The sequence below is a fragment of the Pongo abelii genome, chromosome X (genome assembly GCF_028885655.2).
Source record: "Pongo abelii isolate AG06213 chromosome X, NHGRI_mPonAbe1-v2.0_pri, whole genome shotgun sequence".
NCBI classification, from domain to species: Eukaryota; Metazoa; Chordata; class Mammalia; order Primates; family Hominidae; genus Pongo; species Pongo abelii.
In genome coordinates, this window is record NC_072008.2 from 124416910 (window position 1) to 124442105 (window position 25196).

The window sequence follows — 25196 nt, forward strand, 5'->3', positions numbered from 1 at the left end:
TGTATTTTTAGTAGAGACAGGGTTTCACCATGTTGGCCAGGATGGTCTCGATCTCTTGACCTCATGATCCACCTGCCTTGGCCTCCCAAAGTGTTGGGATTACAGGCGTGAGCCACCGCACCTGGCCTCAAAGATTTTTGAGCAGGATAATGACTACATGAAAGCAAGGAAGAGGGAAGGCTAATTTGGTGATGATGTAGGAGATGTATTGAAGATACAGGGATAGGAGCTAGAGGCAGGGGCTAGAGAGAAGGCTACCCTAATTATCCAGATACGAGTGGTTAAGGCTTAAACCAGGGTAGTGAAAGATTCAGGAAACTGTGTGAGGAAAAGATGATGATTTGCTGGCTGTGGGAGGGGAAGGGTCAAAGGTAGCTCTAAGATTTCAGGTTTGGAGGTTAAGGAGAAATGATAGATGGATGGTTTTGCAGGAAAAGTGATGAATTTCATTTTATAGGTGAGTTGATTTTGAAAGCTTATCAAAATGGAAATAACCATCAAGCCATTAGAAATGTGGAACTGAGACCGGGCGCAGTGTCTCACGACTGTAATCCCAGTACCTTGGGAGGCCGAGGCAGGTGGATCACCTGAGGTCAGGAGTTCGAGACCAGCCTGGCCAACATGGCTCTACTAAAAATACAAAAATTAGCCAGGCGTGGTGGCACCTGCCTATAATACCAGCTGCTCGGGAGGCTGAGGCAGGAGAATCACTTGAATTTGGGAGGTGGAGGTTGCAGTGAGCCAAGATTGTTCTACTGTACTCCAGCCTGGGTGACAAAGTGAGACTGTGTCTCAAAAAAGAAAAAAAAAAAGAAATATGGAACTGAATCTAAGGAGAGAGATTAGGGTTAGAAATACACATCTGGAAGTCATATCCTTATGAGGACCAAAGCAGACTGAATGTTAGACATAATACGGCGAGTGAAGACCAGAGAATCAAGGACTGAACCGGGGGGAAAAGTTCACAAAGAGTGTGAACATAGAAAACAAGAAAGAAACACAGAAAAGAAGAGATTGAAGTTATAGTCCCATAAAATTACATTTCTTTAAAAAATTGTATTAAACAATGAGATTAAAATTACAGTGACACACTTCATAAACACTTTATGAATTGATTTTTTAAAATACACAAATCTCAACTTAGCTCTGGTTTATTTAGTTAAATTAATGATACACCTAGAAGCTTTACCTACTATTTCTACATAGTCAGTCTCCCTATCAGTAAAATAAGGACAATAATACTATCATGGTCACTTCACAATACATGTGAAAACTTAAAAAGTCATGAAGTGTGAGAATAATGTCAGGTTTTATCATTGACCTACTTGGCAGTGAGATTTCTTAAATGCAAGTTGGTGTCCTTTTACCCTCAGAACCTACAAGGATAGATACTTAAAATATATTTGCTGAATTAATTGATCATAACAGAGATGCAAGATACTTGAATTTTTATTCCAGCTTAATTTTTGACTGTATAGCCTTGGACAAGTTAATTCATGTTTCTGGATCTTAGTTAGATGATTTCCCAGAGACCTGCAGGTTTTACAGGCTGACAGCAGAAAGATTCAGAGGATTTCGTGGTGCTTAACTGGTTCAGTACAACTGAACTTATATCCTTGCCTTCTAAACAGCAGCTTCAGTGTATTCATAGAAATGGCTTTGAGCTTGACCCTTTTTTATACTCTTAAGGAGAGCAATAACTTTTCTTAATAATCAAAAACTGTAATTAGTTTTCTGTATAAACACATTTGTTGGAAATCTTTTGGGTTCTACAAGTAATTTATACATACTTCTATTTGATATATACAGGTAGAATCATGTTTTACCAAGTGCCGCTTTATGTTTCAGTTTGCATAATAAGGCTTCTTCCTTACACCCTAGCCAATTAAAAAAACTGACACTGATTTAGAAGTTACATTGAAATGAAAAATACAAACTGTTGTCCATTTAGTGCTTGTATTTAAATATGTGACTTAAACCGGTAATAATGCAATGTAACTTGTTTCCAAAAATGTATTTCTGACTTGATTTGCAACAGTTATTTTTTTCTGCATGACACCACCTCAGGAGGTCCTGATGACATGTGCCCCTGCAATAGATTTTAAACATATAATTAATATATAATTGGGCTGGGCATGGTGGCTCACGCCTGTAATTCCAGCACTTTGGGAGGCCAAGGCAGGCAGATCACTTGAGGCCAGGAGTTCAAGACCAGCCTGTCCCACATGGTGAAACCCCGTCTCCACTAAAAATATAAAAATTGGCCAAGCGTGGTGGCACAGGCCTGTAATCCCAGCTATTCAGGAGGCTGAGGCACAAGAATCTCTTGAACCCCAGGGGCAGAGGTTGCAGTGAGCCAAGATCGTGCCACTGCACTGCAGCCTGAGCAACAGAACGAGACTGTGTCTCAAAAATAAAAATAAAAATGATATAATTAATATGTAATAAAATCTTAACCAATTTGATGAATTTTGACAGTTGTATACACCCATGTAACCTACCATCAGAAACAAAAAATAGAACATGCCCATTCCTTCGGGAAAGGTTCCCTTGTGCCCATTTCCAGTCAGGCTCCCCACCTCCACCATCTGATTTCTATCACCATGAATTAGTTTTTATGGCATAAAAATGGAATCAGTCATTCAATATGTACCTTTTTTTATCTGGCTTCTCTTGTTCAACCTAATGTTTTTGAGATTCATTCATATTGTTGGGTATATCAAAAGTTTGTTCTTTGTCTTTATATACAAATTTTAAATCCATTCAGTTGATGGATTTTGAATTGTTTCCAGTTTCAGGCTGTTATGAATAAGTCTGCTTTAAACATTGCTATCTATGACTTATTGTTGACATATGCTTTTTTTCTCTTGGGTAAATACCTAGGAGTAGCATTGCTGAATCCTAGGGAAGATATATATTTAACTTTTAAGAAATTTCCAAAGAGTTTCTCAAAATGGTTGGACCGTTTTATACTGTTTGCCAGTAGTAGATGAGAGTTCTAGTTGCCCTACATCTTCCCTAGCATCTGATATTGCTGATCTTTTTAAATTTTAGCCATTCTATTAATATTAGGTGTGAATCAACATCTCATTGTGGCTTTTATTTGTATTTCCCTAATAACCGATGATGTCTACCACTTTTTCAGGTGTTCCGTGGCCTCTTTTATATTTTCTTTTGTGAAATGTTTGTCTTTTATCCATTTTAGAAATCACATTGCTTACTTTTTATTGTTGTTTTGTGGGAGTTCTTTCCTGGATATAAATCCTTTGTCAAGATGTATGTGCTGTATATTTCTTTACCAGCTTCTGACTTGACCATTCACTTTCTTAATTGAGTCTGTGGTTGAGCAGAAAATTTTGGTTTTGGTTGTAATTGATGAAATCCAGTTTGTTATTTTATAATAATTTGTTCTTCTTGTATCTGGTCCCAAAAATCTTTGCCTACCTCAAGATCCTGATAGTGTTGTCCTGTGTTTTCTCCTAGAAACTTTGTTTCCGAGTTTTGTGTAGGTCTGTAATATATTTAAAGTTCATTTGTGGAATGAAATAGAGGTCAAAGCTCTTTTTCTTTTAAGACAGTTTTTTTTTTTTTTTTTTTTAAGACGTACCATTTGGGGAAAAACAAGACTTTCCTTTTGTCACATTGAATTTACTTTGGCACCTTGGTCAAAAGTTCGGTTCTTCATATTTATGTGGGCTATTTCTGGATTCTCGGTTCTCTTCCACTGATCTGTTTGCCCATCTTGATGCCAATATCACACTTGATTACTATAACTTAAGTCTTGAAATCAAGTAGTGTTAGCCCTCCAGCTTTATTCTTTCTCAAAGTTGTTTTGGCTATTCTACATCCTTTGAATTTCCATATAATCTTTAGAATCATCTTTTCTATTTCCTCAAAATAGCCTGAGAATGGAGAGTTTAACAATATTGAATTTCTCAATCAATGGATATTTATTTGGGTTATCTTTAACTGCCAATAATATTTTATAGTTGTTAGGGTAGAAGTCTTGGGTTAGATTTATTGGTAGATATGTAATGTTTTGATGCTATTGTAAATAATATTGTTTGCTTTTATATATTTATTTTTTAATATGTTGTTGCTAGTATATAGAAATATAATTGATTTTGTATGTTGATCTTATGTCCTGCAACCTTACTAAATCTGCTTATTAGTTTTCGTAGTTTGTATGTTTTTTAGGATTTTCTACATATACAATTATGCCATATGCACGGAACAATTTTACTTTTTCTAATCCTGTATGCCTTTTCTCTTTATCTTGCCTTATTGTACTGGCTAGAACCTTCAGCATAATGTTGGATAGAAGTGGTGAGAGCAGACATTCTAACTTGTTCTCAATCTTAGGAGAAACATGTCTAGCCTTTAGGTTTTTAGTAAATGCCCTTTATCAGATTGAGGAAGATCTCTTCTATTCTTTGTTTCTTGAGTTCTTTTTAAATATCATGAATGGGCGTTGAGTGTTGTAAATGCTTTTTTCCTGCATCTGTTGAAAGAGATAGAATTTTTCTCTTTTATTCAGTTTATGAGGTTGTATATTACATTTTTTTTTCTAATTGTAACCTAACTTTACATTCCTGGGATAATTTATACTAAGTGTGCACCTTATTTTTAATTCCCCCAATGTTTGTCCCAAAATTGCTGGAAATCTTAATTTGGCTAGCAGATGTTAATATACAGATCTTTTATTCAAGTGGCAACATTTATTTCACATATACTATCCAGTGACACTAAAATAATTACTGGAAAAGCCAATGTAAGTAAAATATTGTCCCTACTCTCAAAGAATCACAGCCTATTGGAAAAGTCAGATATGTAGATAATATGTAAATAATGTACAAATATAGTGATAAATCTTTACCAAAAAGTTAGTGAAATAGAAAAAAAGATGTGTAGTGTCTTGCCTACCCTATATTGATAAGGAGAAGGATCCTGGAAAAGGTGATACCTAAAGTGTTTTGAAGAGATTAACCAAGTAGAAGGGATTAAAGGGAGGAGGGCCACAGCCTGAACAAAGACATAAAGCTAAGACACACCATTGTGCTTCAGGGAAACTGCTAGTAGTTCACTGTTGTTATAACATAAAGTACAAAGTTTGGTATGATGAATGATAAGATTATGGAAGTATCAGCCACATCATTGCAAGCTTTATGTGCCACATGAAGGAGCGTGTCCATTGTTCTGTGAGTGATGCGGAGCCATTGCCAGATTTTAAGAAAGGGAGAGTGGCACGTTCAGGTTTGCGTTTTAATCAGAACCCTATGGCAGATGTGTGGAAGATGTATTTGAAAGGGCTAAGACTGGAGGCAGGAAGATAAATTAAGAAAAAAAATAGTGAAATTTTGCACCTTAGCAATGAGAGAAATGGAGAGAAAGGGTCAGATTTGAGAAATATTTAGGAAATAAAACTGGCAGGACCTGGTGATGAACTCATTAGAGAATGAGTAAAGAAAGAGGGTGTAATAGTTTCATAGATATCTGAGCCTATTTGGGCTTCTATAACAAAATACCAGAGACTGGGTAGGTTATAAGCAACAGAAATGTATTTTTCACTATACTGGAAGCTGAGTAGGTGAAGATAAAGGTGTTAGCCGACTTGGTGTCTGGTGAGGATCGACTTCCTAGTTCATAGATGGTATCTTCTCACTGTGCCCTTACGTGGTGGAAGAGGGTGAGCTAACTCTCTTTTTATTAGGGTACTAATCCCATTCATGCGGGCTCTGCCCTCATGACTTAGTCATCTCCCAAAGTCTCCACCTCCTAATACCATCCCCCTGGGGGTTAGGATTTTAACATACGAATTCTGAGTACACAGAAACATTCAGGCTGTAGCACTAAGACTGCAATATCAAAGTACCCACAAATTGGGTGGCTTAGAACAAGAGAAATTTATTGTCTCACAGTTCTAGAGTCTAGAAATATGCAGTCAAATTGTTTTCAGGGCCATGCTCCCTCTAAGACTCTGGGTAGAAGCCTTCTTTGTCTTCTGGTGGTAAGAGTTGTTCCTTGACTTCCCTTGACTTGTGGCTGCATCACTCCAGTCTCTGCCTCTGTAGTCTCATGGTGTTTTCCCTGCGTGTCTCTGTCTTCATATAAAGATACCAGTCATATTGGATTAGGGCCCACCCTACTCCAGTATTGCTTCATCATAAACGATCATATCTGCAATGACTCTATTTTCAAATAGGGTCACGTTCTGAGGTACTTGGGGTTACAACTTCAACTTATCTTTTTGGGGGACACAATTCAACCCATAACAGACGATAAAGTCAAAACTGTGCTTAGTTTGCTACCTAAGGGTCTATAGGATATTGCCACTGGCGCGATAGGAAACACAGGTGTAAGAGCTAGAAGATGAATTCGATTTTCTAAAGGACACACAGGAAGAGCTGTTTTAGGAATCAGTTCTACAGGTTTGAAGTGCATCTCTTTAAGATAGAAACAAGCTGTTATGACTTATAGGTAGCATCAGTAATTGGCTTCATGTTTTCATCGTTGAGAACATGAGATGAAGGTTCACAAAAGAGTTTTATAGCAACTGTTACTCTGGCAGGGCTGGTGATCTCTATTTTGAGCTGTTATCCTATCATTCTCAGTAATTTTAGAACCATCAGTCGGGAAGTGTTCTTTATCAAAACTGAGTCATTTTAATACCAACCCACAAAAATAAAAACTAAAAAAATTTAAAAAAAAATCGAATCATTATAATAAACACCTAAATCACCAACACAATAGCTTGAAAAAGTTGTCAAAATTTTTTAAGACTAATATGGGTAAATATTGTTTTAATATAAAAAAATGGATGTTAGACATTCAGACATCCTCAATTTGGAACAAACAATATATTCCCTTTTTAAAAATATTCTTTCTCGATGTGTTAATGTTTACAACTATAGTTAACATCTTCATTATGTGAATAAACAAAATAATCATAGTTTACTATTGTTAACATCAATTTTATATTTTTAAGAATGTTTTTAACTTTAAATATTTTAAATATTTGATTTAGAAAATATTGTCACACAAGTATGTTCCTTTTGTGCATCTCATTGAATTTAGTACCATCTGTTTGTTTTCTACCAACTTGAAATGCTTCAAAATTTATTTGTCCGAAACTCTAAAACTATTTTTAATTCCTAATTGGATTTTTCTCTTAATGCAGGAGGTCTTGCTGGAGTTGCTAGAACAATGTGTGGATGGCTTATGGAAGGCAGAACGTTATGAAATAATTTCTGAGATTTCCAAGTTGATCATTCCAATTTATGAGAAACGTCGTGAGTTTGAGGTAGGCAATTTGAACATTTTTATCTTTGACTTATGTACTTTATTTTGGTTTTAGGGAAAACAGTAATATAGTTCTGTTACTATTATTCGACTTGTGTCCTCTGAAGAATATAAGGTTCATTAGATTATGACTTGTGTATTTTATCATAGAGTATAGATAGTCTATCATTTTGACACATTTGTCCAATTTCAAAGTGACAATCCCTAAAAATGCTGTTAAATCCTAAGATTTTTTAATGTTTTCACCACAAAGGTATGATAAGTGTTTGAGATGATACATTTACTAATTACCCTGTTTTGATCATTACACAATGTTGGCATGTATGGAAACAACATTTCCCCCATAAATTGTACCCCATAAATATGTACAGTTATTATGTGTCAATTAAAAACAACATAAAACTTCCTCTGGTCCTGCTTATGAAAAGAAAATAAAGTAAAACTTAAAACATCCTACCTTATATTCATTTATGTTTTCCAAATGAAATTAAGGGTAAAAGATCCAAAATAGAAACTGAGATTTAAATTAGACCAGTGGTTCTGAAAAAAAAATTTTTTTTTTTGAGATGGAGTCTCGCTCTGTTGCCCAGGCTAGAGTGCAGTGGCGCAATCTTGGCTCACTGCAACCTCTGCCTCCCGAGTTCAAGCAATTCTCCTGCCTCAGCCTTCCAAGTAGCTGGGATTACAGGCATGCACCACCACGCCCCGCTATCTTTGTATTATTAGTAGAGACAGGGTTTCACCATGTTGACCAGGCTTGTCTCGAACTCTTGACCTCAAGTGATCCTCCCGCCTCAGCTTCTCAAAGTGCTGGGATTATAGGCGTGAGCCACTGTGACCGGCCTGAAAATATTTTCATCTAGCAACCTCCCCTCTTCCTCTCAGAGCATAAAATAATCAGTGTTGTTTTCACTAAACCTTCACTTTAAAAAGCTGTCAAATTTCCATGTTACCCAGGGAAGAGGCATAGACATGATTCTATTCTTTATAATTTAGCGGAGAGACTAAAGGTGCTGGCAAATGACAGTGGGGTAGGTAATAATACACTAGTAATAGCCCTATTATGAGAATTTTAAAATTTTGACTTGCCAGATAAACTATTGATAAAGTATAGTTAATAAAGAATAGTAGTATAATGAACAGCAATTGCCACCAGCACTAAACAGGATTTTTTAAATATTCAAGTCTCTTAGTCCATATCATAATTTCTATTGCTACCGTGCTGGGAAGGGATGATTTAGGATTCAAGCCATTTTTAAAAAGCAAGGCAATTTATTCTTTTTTTTTTTTTTTTTTTTTTTGAGACGGAGTCTTGCTCTTTCGCCCAGGCCGGACTGCAGTGGCGCTATCTCGGCTCACTGCAAGCTCCGCCTCAGCCTCCTGAGTAGCTGGGATTATAGGCGCCCGCCACCGTGCCCGACTAATTTTTTTTTTGTATTTTTAGTAGAGACGGGGTTTCACCGTGTTAGCCAAGATGGTCTCAATCTCTTAACCTCATGATCCGCCCACCTCGGCCTCCCAAAGTGCTGGGATTACAGGCGTGAGCCACTGCGCCCGGCCTGGCAATTTATTCTTAAATAAAGCAGTTAGGCCTTTCCTTGTTGCCATAGTTTCTAAGAGTGAACACACATAGATTTAATATAATCTGAGTAGTGTTTTCATCTCTCCTCCAAACTGGCTCTGATCAAACTCACTTTTTCTTCCCAGATTCTAGGTCTTCCTCTCTCTGCCATACTTTTGGTGTATATGGGGCATGCCTGAAAACTCATAGTAGAATTCAAGTGAATATATTAATAAGCTGAAGTCAAGTATAGGTCATACAGATGGCAAAGAATAGCCTATGAGACAAAACTATATTTGCCATTACCCCTCCTATCAAAGCATTACATCTGAAGAACCTTTGTAGTAATTTCAAAATAAAGTCCCCATTTTCTGACTCTTAGGATGAAGGAAGTTCTGGCTGTTAGAAACCCAGGGAGCCTTTTGCTGCTTAGCCAACCAACAGGGAAGAAATAAAAATATATCTTCTCTACACATTAAAGGAAATGATGTTTTCTACAGGGGAACTACTCCTATTTCCTTGGAGGGGTGTAAGGGTCTGTATAAATCCCCTAGCACTCTGTATAGATGAAGTAATTGTGTTTAGGACTGATGTAGCTGGAGCGTGGTAGTGCACGCCTGTGATCCCGGCCACTTGGGAGAGTGAGGTAGGAGGATTGCTTAAGTCCAGGAGATTGAGGCTGCAGTGAGCTATGATTGAGACACTGCGCTCTAGCCTTGGCTACAGAACAAGATCCAATCTCAAAACAAAACCAAAAAGTAGAACACTGATGCATACTTTTTCAGTGTATCTCTATGGAATGGGCTGAAAACTATCAGAGATAGCAGCCAAGGTAAGGAAGATTTCCCTCCAATTGAGCTCAATTATAAAAGATAATATGGGAGGAATTTTAGAGAAAGAAGTTTGTGTGTTTTTCCTTTTTTATTGAGGTGAAATTTATATAACATACAATTAACCATTTTAAAGTATAGAAATCAGTGGCATTTAATATATTCACAGTGTTGTGCACCCACCACCTCTTTCTAGTTTTAAAACTTTTTCATCTACCCAGAAAAACACTCCATACCCATTAAGTAATTATTCCCCACCCCACTCCCATTTTCCAATAACCACTTAACCTGCTTTCTGAATTTGCTTATTCTGGATATGTCATGTAAAAGGAATATAGATTGAGCCTCTCTAATCTGAAAATTCGAAATCATAAATGCTCCCAAATCTGAAACTGTTTGAGCATGGTCATGGTGCTCAGTGGAAATGCTCATTGGAACATTTTGGATATCAGATTTTCAGATTAGACATGTTCAATTGGTAAGTCCAATGCAAATATTTCAAAATCTCAAATACTTCTGGTCCAAAGCATTTCAGATAAGGGATACTCAACCTGTAATATTATATGTGACCTTTTATGTCTGGCTTCTTTCAGTTAGCATAATTTTTTTTTAATTGAGACAGAGTCTCACTCTGTCATCCAGGTTGGAGTACAGTGGTGTGATCTCAGCTCACCGCAACCTTCGCCTCCTGGGTTCAAGCAATCCTCACACCTCAGCCTCCCAAGTAGCTGGGAGGCGCACGCCACCACTCCCAGCTAATTTTTGTATTTTTAACAGAGATGGGGTTTCACCATGTTGTCCAGGCTGGTCTCAAACTCCTGACCTCAAGTGATCCACCTGTCTCAGCTTTCCAAAGTGCTGGGATTACAGGCGTGAGCCACCGCACCTGGCCTGTTAGCATAATATTTAGAGGTTCATGTATCAGTTGTAGCATATATCAGAACTTCATTCTTTTTTATGGCTGAGTAAGATTCCATTGTATGGATATACTGCAGATTGTTTATCCATTCATCCATTGATGGACATTTGGGTTGTTTCACCTTTTGTCTATTATGAATAGTGCTGTTGTAAACATTCATGTGCAAGTTTCTGTGTGGATATATATTTTCAGTTCTCTTGAATATATACTAGGGAGTAGAATTGCTGGATCATTTGGAATTCTGTGTTTAACTTTTTGAGGACCCACGAAGCTGTTTTCCACAGCGGCTGTACCATTTTACATTTCAATCATCAGTGTTCTAGGATTCCTTTTACTTCATATCCTTACCAACATTTGTTATTTTCTGTTTGTTTTATTTTGTTTTATAAAATCCATCCTAGTGCATGTGAAGTGGCACCTCATTGTCTTGGTTTGCATTTCCTTAATGACAGTGAGATTGAGTGTCTTTTCGTGTCCTTCTTGGCTGCTTGTACATCTTCTTTGGAGCAATGTCTATTCAGGTCATTTGCCCATTTTAAAAATTGGTTTGCATATATTTTGTTGTCGAGTGGTAAGAAGTCCTTAAATATTCTGGGTACTAAACCCTTATCAGATCTGTGATTTGCATATATTTTGTTCCATTCTGTAGGTCGTCTTTCACATTTTTGATAATGTTCTTTGTACAATGTGCTCTCTTTTTCTGGAAGTGCAGAAAAACATATCCTTTGGAAATATCTGTGAACTTGCATAAAAGCAGCCCTCACTGCAGCTTACACCATTGCTTATTTTTATATTTGCATTTTATTTTCCTTTTTAAATACATGGATTGTTTATTCTCATAGCTCTCTACCTGAGGGCTCAAGCAAAGCATTTGGCTGCCCTTTCAGTTAAAAATATTCCGACCCTGTAGAAAATAGTAGTTGATAATACAGTATTTCAAAATTTAAAATTTCCATTGAGATGTGAATGAAATGAAGCATGATGTTAAGAAATACATTGTTATTGAGGAACAGAAAACCACATACCGCATGTTCTCACTCATAAGTGGGAGTTGAACAATGAGAACGCATGGACACAGGGAGGGGAACAACACACACAGGGCTTGTTGTGGGGTAGGGGGTGAGGGGAGGGAACTTAGAGGATGGGCCAATAGGTGCAGCAAACCACCATGGCACACATATATCTATGTAACAAACCTGCGTATTCTGCACATGTATCCCCACCCCTTTTTTTTTTTAGAAGAAATTTCTTTTAAAAAGAAATACAGTGTTATTTTACCATTTTAAGTTCTACCCTTAGACCTAAAGTTGTTGAGGACTTTGTCTGATTGTTACAAAGGGGGATAGTGTGAATGGCCCCACCAAGACCATTTTGAAAAGAATATACTGGTGCTTTTTATTCTTATACATTCATCTTGAAGACATTTAGTAATTAAACAAAAAACAAAGCTGATTTGTATATTTTTATTTTTCAGAAACTTACTCAAGTTTATAGAACTCTTCATGGAGCTTACACAAAAATTCTGGAAGTTATGCATACAAAAAAGAGACTTTTAGGCACTTTCTTCAGAGTTGCCTTTTATGGCCAAGTAAGTGTACTTGAGTTCATAAAGTTTTCCTTTTTAAACCTTCACCTTTGAATTACTAGTTTACTATAGCAGCTAGGATTCTATCCAGATAGAGTGCCTATTACAACATCAGGGAGCCTCTTTTGTATGTATAAAGTTCACTTTGGTTCTCATATCTAAACCCTTCAGGTCAGAATACAACAGAGAAGGTTTTGATTTCTGTCAGTTTCATTTTCTGTTAAGCTTTTTAAAGTACATATTAAATATATAGAAGTTAAAACTTTTAAATAAAAAACAGGTAAGTGTACAGGAAAGGAAAAAACCTAGTTTGGAAATCTTCCTCAGGCCATATGTTTATGTGATTATAAATTTGAAAATTACCAGGAATTTGAAAATTCTCATGTATTTGAAATTAAAAGGGTAAATACAAGCATGGGACTTTTAGTAATATTATTCAAAATTTATTTCAAATATATTATTACTAGTTATTTAGTAGATTTTCTTTAAATGTTGTGTTTGCTCATATTATTTATAAGTTATTATTTGTTTAACTTTATAACAGTCTTTTTTTGAAGAAGAAGATGGAAAGGAGTACATCTATAAAGAACCAAAGCTCACTGGCCTCTCAGAAATTTCCTTGAGACTTGTTAAACTTTATGGTGAAAAGTTTGGTACGGAGAATGTCAAAATAATTCAGGATTCAGACAAGGTAACACATACCCTACATTTTGAAATCATTATTTGTTAGTTCTAGGCATTGTACATTGCTCCTGACTTTTTCCTTTTTTAACTGGTAGAGAAGCATGAAAATAGAGCTTTCCAGATAATAAAAGAAAGAACAGGGGCTTTGGAGTCAGAGATACCAAGTTTCAAATCTTTACTCTCTGCCACTCACTACCTGTGTGACCATGGGGAAGGTACTTAACTCTCTGTGCTTCATTCTTAGTAATAAAATGGAGATAATAATAGTAGTATTTTCTTCATGAGGTTGTTGTATGGATTAAATGAGTTAATATATGGAAAGTATAATCGCTTTCCTGGTACATAAAAGGCATTCACTAATAATAGCAAGCTAGCATGCTCACTAAGGGTTAGATATTATTGTAAACGCTATTGTACATCATGATTCTCCGTTACATCATGATTAAAATTATCTTGGGGCACACATTTTATTCTAAGATATCCTTAGTTCAGTAATAGTGACTGTAGTTAACATTTGCAGTGAAACAGGTTTAGGAGAGATCCTTGAGCCTTGCTCTAAAGGTTATCCATCCCACTAGGTCCTGCCAAGGCATAGTGAGAAGGCTTATATTATAGCAAGAGAGGCCCTTTCCTAGGAAATGCGTAGTTCCCTATAGACAGGATTTGGGGGAAGCACTGTAGGAATGCCTGACTGTCCTTAGTTGCCTTGGGTGTGCCCAGACTTAGAACTGATTTTTAAGGGTAGGAAGGACATATAAAGTTCAAGATTTGTATCCACAATGATATTTACTGAGTGACTATGATATGCACAGTGCTATGCAGAACACTTAAAAGCTAGCAGGAAGCATTACCAGAGTGAAAAAGCCCATGGCTATTGTAAAGACACCTCATTGTCTACCACGAAAATAATCTCTTCACTTTGTCTACTTACATATATCTCTTGGAGATGACTTTATCTTAAACATATGCCTAAGACATTTAAACATAGATTTGGTGGTAGTTTCAACGTAATATATGGCAAACACTCTCCACTTCTTTCCTTATCAGTTTCAATATTTTGTTGTTTCGTTGAATTGAGACAACAGAAGATTTTCTCCCCTTGCAACCAGATAGTGTAAGACTTGTTCCCACAATATTGATTACTGTATAAATGGAAAGGTAATGAAAAGTCAGACTTTCTGTGCAACATGCAGTTTTCTACCTTATTCTGCCTCTGAAAACTGGGCCAAAGAATGCTAGCGACAAACCACTATCAGGTGGCTGGACTCCTGATGTTTGTTATGTATCGTAGTAGTTCCCCATAGGCAACAGACATAATAAGCAGTTCCGGCTTTGAAAATATATTTATTGTTTTCTCAATGTGTGAAAATAAAAATTAAAAATACTCTTTTCCCTTGCCAAAGAACAAAATCTGCTTAAGGGCAAAGGCAATTTGAAGAGGAGTTTGGCAATATCTTCCAATATTTTAAATGTATGTGTCCTTGGACCCAACAATTTCACATTTAACATTTTATCTTGTAGATGTACACATATAAATATATATGTTTAAAGTTGTTCACTGCCACAAAATTTATATAGCAAAAACCTGGAAGCAGTCTAAATGTCCATATGGTTAAAGAAATGGTGGTATTACCCATATAATGGATATAACCACCTAGACATTAAAAAGCATGAGAGATTTGTAAGTGTCCATATGAATCTATCAAGATGTACATTTTTTTCTTTCCTTTTTATTTTATTTTATTTTTTTTGAGACAGAGTCTTGCTGTGTCACCCAGGCTGGAGTGCATTGGTGCCATCTTGGCTCACTGCAACCTCCGCCTCCTGGATTTAAGCAATTCTCCCACCTCAGCCTCCCTAATAGCTGGGATTACAGTCGCTCACCACTACGCCTGGCTAATTTTTGTATTTTTAGTAGAGATGGGGTTCCACCATGTTGGCCAGGATGGTCTCGAACTCCTAACCTCAAGTGATCCACCTATCTCAGCCTCCCAATGTGCTGGGATTACAGGCCTGAGCCACCACGCCTGGCCGCTTTTAATTTTTTTCGAGACAGGGTCTGGCTCTGTTGCCCAGGCTGGAGTGCTGTGGCACGATCACAGCTCACGGCAGCCTTGACTTCCTGGGCTTAAGCGATCCTCCCATCTCAGCCTCTTGAGTAGCTGGGACTACAGGTGTGCACCACCACACCTGGCTTATTTTTGTTTCTTATGGGTTTTTTTTTTTTTTTTTGTAGAGACGGGGTCTCACTATGTTGCCCAGGCTGGTTTCAAACTCCTGGGTTCAAGCAATCCTCCTGTCTTAGCCTCCTGAATAGGTGGGACTACAGGTGTGTTACCACCATACCCCAGCTAATTTTTTTATGTTTCTTAGACACAAAGTCTTGCTATGTTGCCCAGGCTGGTCTCAATCTCCTGTGCTCAAGCAATCCTCCCGTCTTGGCCTCCCACGCCCTCGGATTACAGGCATGAACTACTGCAACTGGCCCCATGTAATCTTTTAACTAAGCAATTTCTTTTCTAGGAATTTATCCTAAGGAAAAAATCAGAAATAAATGCACACAGTTTTAAATACAAGGATGTTCATCAGAACATTATTTACAATAGCAAAAAGTTGGAAAACAGCCTGTCTCCACTAATGAGAGAATGGTCCAATAAGTCATGTTTATCCATACAGCCATTAAAAGTAATGTCAGTGACTATAGTATAAACTATTGGCCAGACATGGTGGCTCATGCCTATAATCCCAACACTAGGAGGCTGAGGCAGGAGGATCACTTGTGCCCAGGAGTTCCAAGCTAGCCTCAGCAACACAGGGAGACCTCATTTCTACAAAAAAATTTAAAAATTAGCCAGGTGTGGTAGTGCGTGTCTGTGGTCCCAGCTACATGGGAAGCTGAAGTGGGAGGATCACTTGAGCCCGGGAGGCTGAGGCTGCAGTGAGACATGATCACACCACTGCACTTGAGCCTGGGCAACAGAGCGAGACTCCATCTCAAAAATAAATAAATAAACTATAATACCTGTGTTTTTATTGAGGTGTAATTCACATAATGCACAATCAAAACAATGTTTAGTCTGACCTCAATTTTCTGAATACATATGCATAGAAGAAAGATGAGAAGGAAATATATAAAAATGTGAATAATGGTCATTGCTGGGTAGTAGGATTACAGTAATTTTTTTTTTTTTTTTTTTTGGAGACAGAGTCTCACTTTGTCGCCTAGACTGGAGTGCAGTGGCACAATCTTGGCTCGCTGCAACCTCCGCCTCCCAAGCTCAAGTGATTCTCCTGCCTCAGCCTCCTGAGTAGCTGGGACTACAGGCTCATGCCACCCCGCCCGGCTAATTTTTGTGTTTTTAGTAGAGACAGGGTTTCACCATGTTGGCCAGGCTGGTCTCAAACACCTGACCTCAAGTGATCCGCCCGCCTCGGCCTCTTAAAATGCTGGGATTACAGGCATGAGCCACCATGCCTGGCCAATTACAGTAATTTTTAATTTCTTCATATGTTTCTGTAGTCTCCAAATAGATTCCTGTAACTTCTTTATAATCAGAAGTAAGTGATTTTTAAAAAGAAGAATGAAGACCCCCTTTATTGGAAACACAATTATAATGGCAATGTTCCTCACTTGGTCTCAAAGAAGTTAGTAGGTTACCTTATCTCCTTTTCCCTTCCACTGAATAAAATAAAAAATAAAATAAAATAAATAAATAAAAACTTTCTCAAGGGTTGAACTAGTTTACAGTCCCACCAACAGTGTAAAAGTGTTCCTATTTCTCCACATCCTCTCCAGCACCTGTTGTTTCCTGACTTTTTAATGATTGCCATTCTAACTGGTGTGAGATGGTATCTCATTGTGGTTTTGATTTGCATTTCTCTGATGGCCAGTGATGGTGAGCATTTTTTCATGTGTTTTTTGGCTGCATAAATGTCTTCTTTGGAGAAGTGTCTGTTCATGTCCTTCGCCCACTTGTTGATGGGGTTGTTTGTTTTTTTCTTGTAAATTTGTTGGAGTTCATTGTAGATTCTGGATATTAGCCCTTTGTCAGATGAGTAGGTTGCGAAAATTTTCTCCCATTTTGTAGGTTGCCTGTTCACTCTGATGGTAGTTTCCTTTGCTGTGCAGAAGCTCTTTAGTTTAATTAGATCCCATTTGTCAATTTTGGCTTTTGTTGCCATTGCTTTTGGTGTTTTAGACATGAAGTCCTTGCCCATGCCTATGTCCTGAATGGTATTGCCTAGGTTTTCTTCTAGGGTTTTTATGGTTTTAGGTCTAACATTTAAGTCTTTAATCCATCTTGAATTGATTTTTGTATAAGGTGTAAGGAAGGGATCCAGTTTCAGCTTTCTACATATGGCTAGCCAGTTTTCCCAGCACCATTTATTAAATAGGGAATCCTTTCCCCATTTCTTGTTTTTCTCAGGTTTGTCAAAGATCAGATGGTTGTAGATATGTGGCATTATTTCTGACGGCTCTGTTCTGTTCCATTGATCTATATCTCTGTTTTGGTACCAGTACCATGCTGTTTTGGTTACTGTAGCCTTGTAGTATAGTTTGAAGTCAGGTAGCGTGATGCCTCCAGCTGGCAATTCCTCAGGGATCTAGAACTAGAAATTCCATTCGACCCAGCCATCCCATTACTGGGTATATACCCAAAGGACTATAAATCATGCTGCTATAAAGACACATGCACACGTATGTTTATTGCCGCATTATTCACAATAGCAAAGACTTGGAACCAACCCAAATGTCCAACAATGATAGACTGGATTAAGAAAATGTGGCACATATACACCATGGAATACTATGCAGCCATAAAAAATGATGAGTTCACGTCCTTTGTAGGGACATGGATGAAATTGGAAATCATCATTCTCAGTAAACTATCGCAAGAACAAAAAACCAAACACCGCATATTCTCACTCATAGGTGGGAATTGAACAGTGAGAACAAATGGACACAGGAAGGGGAACATCACACTTCGGGGACTGTTGTGGGTTGGGGGGAGGGGGGAGGGATAGCATTGGGAGATATACCTAATGCTAGATGACGAGTTGGTGGGTGCAGCGCACCAGCATGGCACATGTATACATATGTAACTTACCTGCACATTGGGCACATGTACCATAAAACCTAAAGTATAACAATAATAATAATAATAATAATAATAGAAAAAAAAAAGAAAATTCTAAAAAAAAAAAAAAATGATTACCACTCACACAATTCATTGTCTTATAAAATTAACAGATTGTCAGAATAGTTGTGGATATTTAAAATAGACAAAAGTTAATACCTGGCCTTTGGAGATTGATTTTATGGGTCTAGAACATGTGTAGAATACTTTGGATACTGTAACAAAATCAAATTTTTAAAATGATGTTAGAAGAGAGAACTCTTGCATTAAAATCTTGTTTTGACTTTTATTGGAGAACTTCAGATTCAGTACATACTAAATCATAAGACTATATATCTGGAATGATTACAATAAGCTACGTTTACCCCTCTAGCTCTTAAAATATTTATTCCCAGCATATCTTCCCCTTCTTATTAACAATCCAGTTTCTTCTGGGAAATTGTCTTTTGCTAACGTAGCATAGTCTTGCTGGGATGAAAAAATCCAGATGCTGTAACAAATTGTCACAAATTTGGTATCTTAAAACAAAATACCTTTGTTAATCCCTTACCATTCTGGAGGTCAGAAATCGGAAATCAGTTTCACTGGGCCAAAATAAAGGTCTTAGCAGAGTTGCACCTCCTTTGGAAGGTCCTGATTGTTCTTTGAATGTTCCCTCTACTGAGTCTTACTGGATTCTGCCAAATGTTAAACCCTTCAGTCCTTCTGTAGGTCGGGCTTCACATAAAGCAGTTTTACATGGGAAATTTATGTGGGTGATTGGTGGATATACTTTTAACTACAGTTCTTTTCAAATGGTCCTAAATTACAATTTAGAAAGCAGTATATGGAATGTAGGAACTCTGTCAAGGGGACCTCTCCAGAGATATGGACACTCTCTTGCTTTATATCAGGAAAACATCTTTATGTATGGAGGCAGAATTGAAACAAATGATGGCAATGTCACAGATGAATTATGGGTTTTTAACATACATAGTCAGTCATGGAGTACAAAAACTCCTACTCTTCTTGGACATGGTCAGCAGTATGCTGTGGAGGGACATTCAGCACATATTATGGAGTTGGATAGTAGAGATGTTGTCATGATCATAATATTTGGATATTCTGCAATATATGGTTATACAAGCAGCATACAGGAATACCATATCTGTGAGTTACTTAAAAATTGTAATTTCTTTATTGATTGGGAATGTTTTTCTCTTTAATAAAATCTTCATATGAATTTTAAAAAAAAAAACTTTCTTATTTTATAGGTAAATGCCAAAGAGCTTGATCCAAAATATGCTCATATACAAGTTACTTATGTGAAGCCTTACTTTGATGACAAAGAACTCACAGAAAGGAAGACCGAGTTTGAAAGAAATCATAATATCAGCAGATTTGTTTTTGAGGCCCCTTACACTTTATCAGGCAAAAAACAGGGCTGTATAGAAGAACAGTGCAAACGCCGTACAATCTTGACAAGTAAGTACAATTTTACGTGTTAACTTCTTAATTGTCTTGGTCTTTTTCAGTCTACACAAGTAGCAGCTGGCCAGCTGGAACATACAACTGAAATTTTAATTATTATTTGTTCTGCTGTTCAGTTACAAGTTTGCACAAGCACGTCCATGTGATAAACCATCATTTTCCCATATGTCATCCATGATTGCCCAGAGGTCTCATAAAGAGAATGTCTCTCTGAATCCTGAAGTACTATATGGGACCCTAAGTCATCTTCTAGATAAAGGATGGGGAGAGTTAAGCACAACAGAGTTTTTTCTTTAATTTGGCTGTTTGAACAAATGATTTTCTAAAGTCAGTAAATCAATCTTAACATTTTAATAGCTTCAAACTCGTTTCCCTACGTGAAGAAGAGGATTCCTATTAACTGTGAACAGCAGATTAATTTAAAACCAATTGATGTTGCCACTGATGAAATAAAAGATAAAACTGCAGAGCTGCAAAAGCTTTGCTCCTCTACTGACGTGGACATGATTCAGCTCCAACTTAAATTGCAGGGCTGTGTTTCTGTGCAGGTACGTTGGTCGTCCAACATGTATTAAATGTTTCTTGATGTGTCTTTTGCTTTTATAAGGGCACAGAGCAAGCATTAATTGTAATTGTGTGTTGGGCACTTACTGAGTGCAAAAACCTGTGCATTATTTTTTGTTCACTTAATGAAGATATTACATTGAATTTTTACAAGTTTTGTGTTATGTCAGAGGACTTTAACGTAAGTCCGATGACTGTAGCGAAGCCCTGTGTGTACATATCAGAAATCACTAACTTACTAGAATATCATCTTTGTAGATTATTTTCTTTAGTTAATGGTTTTTTGAAATAAACTTGTAATAAGCATATATTTCTCAGATATGGATTTCTTGTATATTTTGGGATTTTTAATAAAAAAGAGAAATGCCAAAACTTCTTTTGATTATTGCATTCTGGAAACACTCTCATTTTTCTTCTGTTGTAATGTAGGTCAATGCTGGTCCATTAGCATATGCAAGAGCTTTCTTAAATGACAGTCAAGCTAGCAAGTATCCACCTAAGAAAGTGAGTGAGTTGAAAGACATGTTTAGGTAAGTGTTTTATAGTTTTCAGGTTAGACCCGTATTCTTTTTCTCTATTTTCTTCTTTTAAAAAACAACAAAGTATTGACCAAATAATACCCCTCCAAAAAGGGACTTTCTCTGTGGTCTTTTACAATATCTAAGTGACCTCCTAATGGCACTTTAAGTAATGAGAAAATGTGTGATCAGTTTCATCCTGCAGGACATTAACAATACCCTAGTGACCCAAGAGATTAAATATGCCAGTTTACTATATTGCTTTGAATATTTTAAGTGACACAAACACAAGCCTATGTTCCTTATGTGCTTTCCTCCTTCACCCAATTGACCTCCTGTTACAGCATTTCAGACCATTTGGTGTAGGAATAGAAGTGGGGCAGGAAAGATTGCATAGGCTCACTCCAATCCCCTGTCCTTACTTCCACTTGGACTCAGTCTTCAGTGAGCGGCTCTGTAAGCTAAGGCATGTATGAATGCTCTTACATTAGAGAAATATCTTTAATATATAAAAGTTTTCATTCAGAAGAAGAGAAACAGTTGAGTAATATGGACTAAGGAGAAAGATGATAACCTATCCACTCATTTGCTCCCGACTTATTTTGTTTACTTTTCCTGTCTGTGTTTTATCAGCTGTTCCAGAGTGCAGAGTAACCAGCAGTCATTCATTCACCAGTATTTATTAATGCCTGGTACATGCAAAAGACTATTAGTTGCTATGACAGGGATATAAAACAAATGGACAATGAAGTACTTTGTCCCCTAAGACCTACACTCTAATTGGGGACATTAAACATAAACACATGAAATAATGGAAAAAGACTTTTATGATAGGTCATCAACTCTCTGTTCTCCTTCTTAGCAGCCCAGGGAAGATCCTTCATACCTGTACCACCCAGCACTGTACTAGCCACATAGTAAGCTCAAAATAAATTCTTTTTGAATGAATGGCTCATTATCTACAGGTGCAAATTAATGTCAGCGCAACTTTAGCTAATAGAATGCCAAGTAAATGATTGAGCAAGTAGGCTTTCCAGAGGGTATGTGTTTTGAGCCAAGTCTTGAAGGAGATAAGAAATGAAACCATAAGGCAAAGGTGGAAAGGAAAGAAGGCATTTCAGACTTAGGAAGAGACATTAAGAAATAAATGCACAGTGAGAAAATAGAGGATTCTGATCTTCTTCCTAGGCAAGCCATGGCTAAAATGAGTTATCAAATGGATTGTCAGTGATACTTCCTAAGAATAAATAACAAGACCTTTATCTTTGATATTCATCAACAGGAAATTTATACAAGCATGCAGCATTGCACTTGAACTAAATGAGCGGCTAATTAAAGAAGATCAAGTTGAGTACCATGAAGGGCTAAAGTCAAATTTCAGAGACATGGTAAAAGAATTATCTGACATTATCCATGAGCAGGCAAGTATTAGGGTGACTAAAACTGAAAACATGATCTGCGGGTCCCGAAATTGTTGCTTAGCAAAATATAACGGTTCAAAATGCATAACCTTAAAGTTATTGTGTATATTTTAAATTTTTTTCACATTATCTTTAATCATTTAAGTGATACAATACAAATCAAATTTGCAACAATTATCTAAAGTGGTTAGTGATGCAGTTATCAGTAAGAAACCATTTTGTTTTTTGTGCTCCAGTGTCATTAGAGGCAAGAGGTTGAACTGAGGTATACCGTTATCAAATAGATTACATAGTTTGTTTTTAGAAACTATCTAGTTGATGAGTTTCTATTCCTCATAATGCATAGAAAAAGCAGCAAAAATTCCTCCTTCACAAAAGATATAAGACAATTGCACATGCTATTTTAAGTGAGTATCTACTGTATTACAGTTATTTCATTTGCATGCAGCTGCATGACCCAGTATCGAACTCTAAATTATTCAAACTGAAAACAAATTATTCAATTTACTGTTATTACTGTAATCAAGATATTCTGAGTGGTCATTTTATAAAATTTTGTTTTCCTTTTGAAGCATGGATTTTTCAAATCTACTGTCGTATTTCCCACTTGTCTGTATCAGTTATTCCATAAAACATGGCTATTTCTCTTAGATATAGAGACCAATAATTTAGACTCTTAATATTATATGTTGATAGCTAACCAAGAAAACTCTTGGTTTCTATTGGCTTATATTTATGCAAGCCATCCTGTCATTATGAACCATATTTGGGTGTGCCTTACTTTTGGCAAATGTTGACTTTGTAGTGAATTGAGTTTCATATAAAAGAGAGCCACCTTGTAGTCATACACTTTGAGGTATATATTAATACTGAAAAGTAAGACAAGTGTTAATGTGTACTGAAATTTGAAATATTCTCTTGAGCTCCATAAATGATTACTTGACAAAAAGACATGACTGGATATTCCTTGTCCCCTTTCAATGTAATCTGTTACAGAATACCAGCGTATATAGTCCTTTCAAAAACTTGTTCAAGCTTTTTTTTTCTTTTTCTTTTTTTTTTTTTTTTTTTTTTTTTGAGACGGAGTGTCACTCTGTCACCCAGGCTGTAGTGCAGTGGTGCGATGTCAGCTCACTGCAACCTCTGCCTCCCAGATTCAAGTGATTCTCCTGCCTCAGCCTACCAAGTAGCTGGGACTACAGGCACGTGCCACCACGCCTGGCTAATTTTTTTGTATTTTTAGTAGAGATGGGGATTTCACCATGTTAGCCAGGATGGTCTCGATCTCCTGACCTCGTAATCCACCCGCCTCGGCCTCCAAAAGCCTGGCTGCTTTTGATTTTTAAAAGGATTTATATTATCATAAAGCTATAAATTGCAGATTTCTTAGATAGAGTTGGGGGTGGTCATTGTAGCATCTGTTGGGTATGTTTTGTAATTTCTTAGCAATAAGTACCCTCCTTGCCTGTCACATCTGACCAGCATAGATAATCAGTTATTCATCTCTTAACATTCTAGTATGCTTTCAGATTGGTGTCATGAGTTAATATTTTTGTAAGAGGAAATTTCTCTATTATAAATTTTATTTAAGCCTCATGATTTGTAGCAACACAAATGATATGTCTCAATACTGCCACTATAGATCAATCTGTGGGCTTAATACTGAAGTTTCACAACTAACTTGAGAACCAAGTATTGAAAGCTTGAGACGTAAGTTAGGACTTTATGGTAAAGATATTGGATATAATGTATATAGCATTTTTTATCTCAATCTACTTTAAGCACAAGATTTCTGTTGCTTTTTCTTTGGATTACACAAAATGGATCATTTAAAAAATACTTAATATGAATATCTATGTTTATATACTTATTGGAATACAATCTTTAAATTTTATATTTATGATGGTCTTCCTTTCCAAGAAAAATCTTCTGTATCAATTAGCTTATACAATTATAGTGTGTCTTTAGAAATATGCACTTAAGACTTTTATCTTCATTTACTGTTATTTTCAAGTCTCCAGGGAAGGAACATAGGTATCTGCATGTTTCAAAAGTCCCATAGATGATTCTGAGAACCACTGTGTTAGATCATTCATAAACTCATATCAGAGTCTACCATTTAGAGCTCTTGTTATGACCATCTGTTAAAAAATATTTCGAAGATTGTGTTACCTCTCGCTTTTTATTGAATTTTGCGTTTTACAGTCTTTGTTTTTCTTAATGAGTAACTAGATCTTTTCTGCTTTTTTGATATGCTGCCTTTGTAATACAGCTTTGAAGACTTAAGTCGGTAATGTTATTCTTTGCTCTCTCTGCTTTCTCTCTTTTTAAATAACTGTCAGTGATAAATTGAAATATGCCTGCAATTTCATATACACATTCTTTTTTTGGCAGTGGCTATTTTGCTTCATGATAACCATGCTGATTTCTTCTGTTTTAGATATTACAAGAAGACACAATGCATTCTCCCTGGATGAGCAACACATTACATGTATTTTGTGCAATTAGTGGTACATCGAGTGACCGAGGTTATGGTTCCCCAAGATATGCTGAAGTGTGAGGAAATGCAGATGTACGTGACAATGAGACTGACCTTTCTCAGGAATATTTGGAGCTGTGCAAGTGTTAAAATTTAAAGATTTGATATACATGGAGTGTTTCTTCTCGACACCAAAATTTTCATGTGTTCCAACAGGGTGCTTACATATTTGTAAATAAGCAACTTGAAAGTGCCTGGAAAATTGCACCACTGTGCTTGGTTTGTACTTTTTTAAGTAAATCTATATGCTGAAAAGTAGAGCTCAAAAACAGTAGTTCAATTTGCTTAATTATTGCTTAAAATAATAATGGTACTATGTAAAATTGTATAATGGAATACAATAAAAGGTAAAACTTATTTGTAATTAGAAGTGAAAGAAATAATACTTTGAACTTAGCATTTTTCTTGACAAGAAGCTCAGTTCATTATCATACTAATCCTTGGAGGGAGGAGAAGAAAATTGATAACATTTCCATAATACACGGATATTTAAAATTGGGGAGATCATTTGAATCCTTGCCAATTAGTAGTCAAGGCTGGGCTAAAGGAACCAACAGCATTATTTAACAGGAAAATTTCAAAAGGAAAGGATATACTTACAAATATACCAAGCTTAGGCTGGACACGGTGGCTCACGCCTGTAATCCCAACACTTTGGGAGGCTGAGG

The 25196-nt window shown here is 36.6% G+C and overlaps 1 protein-coding gene across 4 annotated transcripts in view; it reads left to right on the forward strand.

Moving 5' to 3' along the window:
• The window catches only part of DOCK11 (dedicator of cytokinesis 11), a 194651-nt gene extending 169759 nt beyond the window's left edge, over nucleotides 1-24892 (forward strand). For all 4 annotated transcript variants that reach the window (XM_024240998.3, XM_054544996.2, XM_054544994.2 and 1 more), the window contains 8 exons: nucleotides 7178-7300; nucleotides 12084-12197; nucleotides 12739-12885; nucleotides 19270-19480; nucleotides 19844-20034; nucleotides 20480-20580; nucleotides 21851-21989; nucleotides 24430-24892. In XM_024240998.3, the coding sequence (XP_024096766.1) occupies nucleotides 7178-7300; nucleotides 12084-12197; nucleotides 12739-12885; nucleotides 19270-19480; nucleotides 19844-20034; nucleotides 20480-20580; nucleotides 21851-21989; nucleotides 24430-24549 (1146 nt within the window). In that variant the 3' untranslated portion in view covers nucleotides 24550-24892. The remainder of the gene's footprint in view (nucleotides 1-7177; nucleotides 7301-12083; nucleotides 12198-12738; nucleotides 12886-19269; nucleotides 19481-19843; nucleotides 20035-20479; nucleotides 20581-21850; nucleotides 21990-24429) is intronic.
• The last annotated feature ends 304 nt before the right edge of the window (nucleotides 24893-25196 follow it).